The following is a 7,683-nucleotide window of genomic DNA, read 5'->3' as shown; positions in this document are numbered from 1 at the left end:
TTTTTAAAGAAATAGCTTTGCCTCCTAAATGATGCAGATTGGATAGGTCTCACCCTGACACTTATCTTTGCTTAAATTGAGGTTTCCTGGAACAAACCTGTTAGAGAGAGAGAGAGAGAGAGAGAGAGAGAGAGAGAGAAGAAAGGAGAGAAAAGGAGAGAAAAGAAAGGCGAGAAAGGGAAAAGAAAAAGAATTCGTATGGCTACATTCACAGAATCATAGAACTTAGACCTACAAGGATATTTAGGATTGTCCTCTTATTAGCGAAACAAGGAAACACAGAGATTTAAATGTAACCCAAGCTCACACCGCCATGGTGTATAGAATTATTATTCATCCTTAGAACCCAAGGGTCAGGATTCCACGTAGCCACACGCCCTTTTCCAGCCTTTCTGGGCTCCCTACCTAACTACACAACCAGGGCCAAAGGAAGATCGCAAGCTGAGGTCACCTCTAGCGGGCCGCTGCATTTCTAAGTGTACTGGGGGCGTAGCATCGACATACCATTTGGTAGAATTTCAAACTCCAAATACCGAGTAATCTCTGTCCCTTCGGTGTTTCAGAGTCAAAAAAAATTCCATCTGCGGCGACCTTTTCCGTGCAGGTGAAACTCACGACTATACCAAACGAGTAAAAACAGGAAAATCGGGGTGGCTGTGAGGGGGTCGGCCACGGAAAGGTTTTTAGCCCCGTTCACTCCGGTCGAGCACAGGAAACCACCCAGAGCCGAGGGGAGGGGGCGTGCTCGGAGGAGGACGCGGTAACAAAACGATTCCCGGAAACTCGTGTTCGTTCCCAGTTTTGCCCGGCGAGCCCTTTATTATCTAAAGAGACTGCAAGCCCGGGGAGAGAATAGGAGACCTCGTAGGGGAAAAGGAGAGGGGAGAGGGGCGACGCGCTGGGCCGGACTCCCGCCCCACCTCGATAGTCCACAAACAGGCGCCCGCCCCCCAGGAGATGCGTCTCCCCCTTGAGCTTTAATCTCGCTAAAACTCCGCATCCCTAAAATGCAAGGAGAATGGGCATTTCCACACGCAAGCCAAGGAACGCTCATTTTCAAAGTATCTGGAGCCCATGGGATGTGTAAGAGTTGCGGGGCAGGTGCGGCAAGGTCAGGAGGCAGACGTCGCCCGGGGGTGTTTTCTCCGCCCAAGTTTCTCGCCGCGGGTGGGCGCGCCGCTCTGGACGGGGGCGAGGCGGCGTCAAGAGCAGGGGTACCCGGGGGCCACAAACCAGGGGTGCCGGGGTTGCGAACCGCAAGCTCGGGAAGGAACCGCGACGGGAGAGGATGGGAAGCGCCGCCCGGAGGAGGGGGCGTCGCTTTCGCTTTTGAGTTAGAGACGGGGGACCCGAGTGCGAGGTCAGTGGCAAGCAGCGCGCGAGTCGGTCGGGCACCGGCGTCTTAAGCATCTGGTTGTGGCTCAACCTGGCTCCCCGCAGAGCGGAAGGCGCCCACCCGGTCCCTTACCTGCGGCCAATCGGTCTACCCAAGGAAGGGCAAAGGGTCCCGGTGGAGAGGTCGCGGAGCCTGGACAACGGAGCTGGGGGCAGGTGGAGGAGAGGTGAGGGCCGAGAGGGTCTGCGATCGCGGCGGAGTTAAGAGAACCGCCAGCCCGGGGTCCAGCTTGCGCCACTTAAGACGCGGGGCGCGGGAATGAGCTAACGCAGGTGCGCGCTCGCCCGGCAGGGTCTCGGCGGGCCGGCCGCAGGGGGAGGAGGGCGCGAGCACGGGGCCCCGCACCAGTTCGAGGGTTGACAGGTGTGTTTTGTTTGTCTCCGAGGCCCGCCCCCGGCCCCGAGTCCGAGTGTCCCGGATCCCGGAGGGCCCCGCGCCCCGCCCCGCCGCGTCCTCCCCGCCTCCCCCGCCACGCGGCTCAGAGCACGTGCGGCCCCGAGCCGAGCTCCCCCTCGTCCCCGATGTCCACCTCGTCCTCGGGCTCGGTCAGCACGAAGGGGCCGGCGGGCAGGCCCAGCCGAGCCTCGGCGGATGCGGCCTCTGGGCCGCGAGGGCTGCCCTCGGGGCTCTCGAGCCCATCGGGCGCTTTGGGCTCATCCTGACTTTTCCTCAGCTGCTTTTTATGCTTCATCCGCCGGTTCTGGAACCACGTTTTCACCTGATTGCAGGGAGGAAAAAAAAATACACAACCGCGTCATCCCTTCAGACCCATAGTTACTAAGATCTCAGAGACTGCTGGGGGCTAGGAAAATGGACCGCGACCCATTCACGAATTACCCAGGAGCTGTGACCATCTCTTCCTTGGGTTAAGTCACACCTGAACTGCTCGCAAGTTACCGTCTTAGGCTGAATGAGAACCAGACATCCTAAGTCTCCTGGAAGTCATTATCCAAAACAATAGTAAAGGTCAAACGGGTGTGGTTAGTTAATACTGGTTAATACTAATATCTAATTAACGTTACTAATTAGAATGGCCAGTAGTAAGCGCTACGTGGGCGAATCTCCTTCGTGTTTACCTTACGGTCTCCTGATTATGACCTCTAAACACCCGGCCCAGCAAGACTCCTGGACGGGAGGGGGAGAATCAATCTTGCTGGTTCTCATCAGAAAGAAAAACCATTGGCGCCTGGCGGGGCTCCCGGGTACAGAGAATAGAAGAGAGAGAGAGAGGCAGTGGAGGAAGGAGTTTGAAGGTTGCAGGTGAACAGCATCTGGGAGATGGAAAAAAAAAAAAAAAAAAAAAAAAACACCAGTTCTTCCACTCAGGACAGGGCAGTAAGGAGGAGGGGAGTGGGGAGGCTGGATTCGCAGGCGGGAGAGAGATTAAAATAGTAAGGAAAGAATTTTCCTCCGTGCGCGCTTCTCTCGGGGCAAGAGCCGGCCTAGTCTCTGATTTTTACGTCCGACCAGGGTTACCGCCCGGCTCGGAGAGGAGTGGGGGCGGCACAGGAATGAGCGGTCCTCGGACACACAGTGGACATCAGGATCACCAAAGGTGTTTGTCTTCCAGGTCTAGCGCTCGAGAGAGAGATGAGATTAGGTCTCGGGAAGTCTGACCCGAGGTTGGAGGTGTGGGTACCTTTACTAAGGATCTTTGGAGAAGCCTAGAATAACGGGGAGAGGGGCCACTCCCACTCCAGAACGCCGCGGCGGCGGGAGCTACCGGGAGAGGAAAGCGGGGCGGGGATCGGATCTGCCCCTCCCCGGCCCACCTGCGTCTCGGACAGGCTGAGGGCCGTGGCCAGCTCCACCCGCTCTGGCGTGGACAGGTAGCGCTGGATCTCGAATCTCTTCTCCAGGCCGGAAAGCTGCGAGTCCGAGAAAACCGTGCGAGCTTTGCGGCGGCGGCAGTGCTTCCCCGGCAGCTCGCTGTGCTGGGGGTGCGGGAACAGCGCCGGCACCGGCACCCCTGCAAGAGAGAAAAGCAACCGAGTGGGTCGAGCCCTGACACCCGGGAGCCGCCACCGCCGCCGCGCTCCCCTGGTCCCCAGCGCTTCCCGCCGCCTCGGGCGTGCCTCCTCCGCTGGTCCCCTCGCCGCCCCAGACCTTCTCCAGTCCTTCTCCCAGGAACCTCAGGGCAGGGGAAAGAACACATCACAAGAATAGAGCTGCAAGGTCTTTATCGGGAAGGCCATCTAGACACGCAAACAATCAACGGTGAAGTAAAACGGGAAAGAAATTGTTTTTAATCGGGGGCCTTAAAAAATGTCTCTTGAAAGACTTCCATAACGTCTGCCAGCTCCCAGTCCTCTGTGGCGCCTCCCGAAGTTTTCTTGCGATCGCCCGCTGGTCCAGTAGCCGTTCTGACCACCCGCCGCCCTTCCCCACCCCTGACGACATTCAGCATTGCTCTTGGGCTACTAGAGGCGCGACTGTGGCCTCGCCTCCCCACCTCACTAAAAAAAACACCTTTCTCTTTCCCGGGCTGCCCCCATTCTCCCGCCTGCGGCCAAAGGAAACAGATGAAAACTCATCAGGAGAAGCTCAAGGGCCAGAAGGGAGGGGCAGTGCCCGCCTTGCACGTTCCGGAAGGAGGAGGCCCGCTGGGGACCCGGACCTGTAATCCGGCCCTCATTCTTTCTCTCCGACCCTAAGCAGAAGGACTGAAGTGCTTTCCCCACGCCCTCCACGTCTGGGGAGACTTGTCTTGTCTTTCCTGACCTTCACAGGCATTACAGTGTCTGAGATGCCCCAAGTAAACCGCCACAGACATCCGTTTCTGCCAATCCCAGGGAAAAACCAAAAACAAAACAAGCAGTTCTGTCATCACGGACTTTGGCCACTGCTGTTTGGGGGGAACCCAGAAGAGACTGTCATTGGCCAGGCAGTGAAGACAATACCAAAATGCAGGCTTCCACATAGCTTTTGTAATTGCCCTGCCGACCTCGTGCCTCAGAATCGGGGTTTTACCGCGTCACAAAAACTTCTAGCTCTCGCCGTAGAGCCCAGAGCCCACATTTCGCAAACTGCCTCATGTGTTTCCACGGCTCTCCCCCAGACCAGGGTTGTTTTTTCGGCCGTGCTCTGCACCTGCACGCAGCGAACTATTAGGTTTTAACTGGAATGAAAATGCCACAGAAGAAAGCGTGAATGTGGCCTTTCAGAGAGCAGGAAAAAAAAAAAAAAATCTGGGTATTTCCTCACCTCTCCCTGTCCCAACCACACTTTGCTGCCCCTCCCCCCAGTCCTTGTCATTCACGGAAAATCAAGATGCCTTGGCGTAGGGCTCCAGCTCAGCCAGCAACCAGGGCAGAGGAGGGCAGCCAAGCCCAAGATTGTGAGTTAGACTTCTGGAGTAAGGAGAGTTCAAGAGGAGCAGCGTCCCTCCTCCTGTGCCCCGGTTCATTATTCCCCTATTCCGGCCACGTCAAACCTTCAGTCCTCCGACTATCCCAAACCTTCTTTCACTTCTAAGCCCTTTCAGCATCCGTGAATGCTCAGTGCCTGAGAGGAGAGAGCTGGCCCGCCCGGAGCCTTTGGAACTAATGAGCTGGAAAGTTGAGCTGTGTTCCATGGGGTGGTCAGGAGTCTCCTTTAGCATGAGGAGAGGCAGAGAATCAGGATTGAGAGCTGGACCAAAGTGGCCAGGAAGACCACAAGGAAGGAGACTGAGCATGGTCTACCAACACTATCATCAAAACCCTCCAGTCGCCTCTTGGATAGGAACGTTTCCTCCATTGTAAAGAATGCAGAGTGACCATGAGTGCTCCCCATGGGTTGGCATGCCTCAAGGGAGCTCAGCCATATCCCCAACCTTCCACTGTCACTTAGGGAAGGAAGCCGCCAAGCCAGGCCGAACCAGCTCTGGCCTTTCCTCAGCTCCATCACAGACTTAGGGCCGATAGTGGGAGACCTGCTCTTCCGCTCCCCAAACCTTGAGGCCCCTGTTACTTACCCGAGGTGGTGAGGAAATAAGGGTGGTGGTGGTCTCCCTTATGCAGAGGGTGATGAGGGTGAGGAGCCAGGAGGGTGGGTGTGGGCATGAGGGGGTAGCCATAGTCTAGGAGAGGCACCCGGGAGGCCAGAGAGCTGGCGAAGTGATCAGGGGCCATCTCCCTTAGCGGCTTGGGCTTGTGCAGCAGGATGTCCTCAATGAAGAAGGACGTGGGCCTCTGAGAAGACGCCGGGTGCAGAGGGGAGGTGAAGTTGAGATTCATCTTGAGCCAAGCGCCTGCCACAGGGCGAGGGCCGGAGACGAAGTGTAGGAAGCAGGCAGCGACTCAGCAAGCCTAGTCGAGAGCCGACAACCACCCTCCGAGGCTCAGAAACCCTCGAGGCTCTCTCCCCGGCCTGGGCTACCCCGGGCGCTGGAGAGGCGAGAAGACAAGCTCCTGGGTAGGTTGGGTCTATGTGTAGAATCGGCAGCTTCGAGAAGGGGAGGTGGGAGAGCCAATGGCAAAGCTGCCAGCCGCGGAGGGGAGGGTGCGGTGGGCTCGGGGCGGGGCGGGGAGCTGTCCGCGGTGCTGAATACAACCGGCCAGGCCCGGGGGGGAGCGGAGCGGACAGGGTTCTCGCTTCTCTACCAGGTTGGTTTCTCGATCTCAATTTGAGCTGCTTTGCTTTCAGCCATTTAAAAAGAAAGCTATAAATAAAAGGTCTCTGTCTTTCGACAGACTCCTCTTTAGAGAGCAAAAGGCATTTAAACGACCCCAAAGCAATAGGGATAAGGCACTTACTTTGGCAGTTGGGCCTAGGTTTTAAAACTTTAGAGAGATGATAGCAAAGGAGAAAGGGAGACGTGAGGAGAAAAAGTCTATATCCGCTACACCGAACTTAAACTGATGGCTGAGGCGTGGAAGGACTGTCGAGGTAAATAAGTAAAATGTTGATGATCATAACATTCTTTCCCTCAGTTATAGAGAGTGGTGTGACTTTTATCTACATTAGTCAAGTAATTTGGTCTGCGTAAGTATGTCCAGACCTACTTCTTAATGCCAGTCTCCATCTCTTCTCAGATTTCCATTACTTCCTCCCTCATTCCACTCACACAGCTTCCTAGTACTGCCATTCTACCCCTTTCCATGCTAGCCCCCCCCCCAAATAATTGTCCTAGGTTTTTGTGTCCTGTTCTATTTCCCAGCCTTTCTTTTCATTTCCCTCACTCCCAATCCTTCTGGTTTTGGTTTTTAAAAATTTTTTTTTGTTTTGTTTTGTTTTGCTGTTTGTCTCTTTCTAATCTGTCCCATTTATTTCCCTGGAGTCAATTTGCTAAAATTAAGGTGATCATCTACAGCACAGCAGGGGTAATTTCAGCTCGCATCTCCGAAAATTGCTCTAATTATTGATGTTAAACTCGGGGAAATTAAAAGAAGCCACTTCTCTTCCATCTCCCCATTTTTAAGCTCTAATTTGTTGAAATATAGTCGTCCTCACAATTCCAATCACCACCGCTAATAGTAAAAGTGTTTTAATAGAGACTGAGTCCTCACAACCCATGCTATTAGATAATTAGAGGAGGTGTTAGAAAGCCAAGTGCTAATCCTTGGGCGCGCGGGTAGGATTTCCATCTGATCCAGCAGGTAGAACAAATTAATTACCAGAATCAATTAGGCCCCAAACTACGGTGCTCCACGAAGTGGGAGCGTCGTATTCCATACGGATGAACTGGTAAATGGTAAATAGATGAGGAGTGAGAAGAAGGGGGGACGAGGGGGAGAAATAACTTTAAGATCTCGGCAAGTAGGCCATCCAAACAAAATCAGAATGTTTTGTCCTGGAGTCTGAACTGTGATTCATTTTCTTTCTTTCTTTCTTTCTTTCTTTCTTTCTTTCTTTCTTTCAACTGATTATAATGATAACTGAAAACTCGAGAGCAGGCATCCACAGAGAAGGAAAAGAGTGGACTTTCAGGAGTCCTTCCTCATCTGTAGCCCTGGTCTGTTTATCTTCCACAGGGCTAGAGGGAAACCGAAACCGAGGAGACTTGGGGAGTGGCGCTGGGGGTGATAGTCCACACTTTACCGATGCTCACTTCTCTCAGTGAGACCCTACACAGCAAGTGAAAGCCAAGCCATCCTGTCTCCTAAGACCCTAAAGGCTGAGTTGAGTGGCTACTGAAGGCGTGGCGGGTGTACAACCAGACACTGGCCTCAGTAAAGACCCTGAATGCACCCTGCACTCCATCCCTACATATTTGCACCCAGCCTTGCAGGGGGGCGGGGAGTGGTATTTCAGCCTCATTTCTGGGCTCGGAGACTAACTTGAGCCTGGGAAACAGAAATAAGGAG

The 7,683-nt window shown here is 54.5% G+C and overlaps 1 protein-coding gene across 1 annotated transcript; it reads right to left on the bottom strand.

Annotated features, from left to right (window-relative positions):
* Window positions 1-1,874: 1,874 nt before the first annotated feature.
* On the bottom strand, window positions 1,875-5,613 carry BSX (brain specific homeobox). Its single transcript, XM_019433522.2, has 3 exons — window positions 5,352-5,613; window positions 3,169-3,365; window positions 1,875-2,114 (listed from the first exon to the last, which is right to left on the bottom strand). Exons 1-3 carry the CDS (start codon window positions 5,611-5,613, stop codon window positions 1,875-1,877), a joined length of 699 nt encoding a protein of 232 aa, XP_019289067.1.
* Window positions 5,614-7,683: the final 2,070 nt, after the last annotated feature.

This window comes from Panthera pardus, unplaced genomic scaffold, assembly GCF_024362965.1.
Source record: "Panthera pardus isolate Hobbes unplaced genomic scaffold, ASM2436296v1 HiC_scaffold_12, whole genome shotgun sequence".
In the NCBI taxonomy this organism is placed as follows: Eukaryota; Metazoa; Chordata; class Mammalia; order Carnivora; family Felidae; genus Panthera; species Panthera pardus.
The sequence above is the reverse complement of the archived record's forward strand: the minus strand, read 5'-3'. Positions and strand labels throughout refer to the sequence as shown.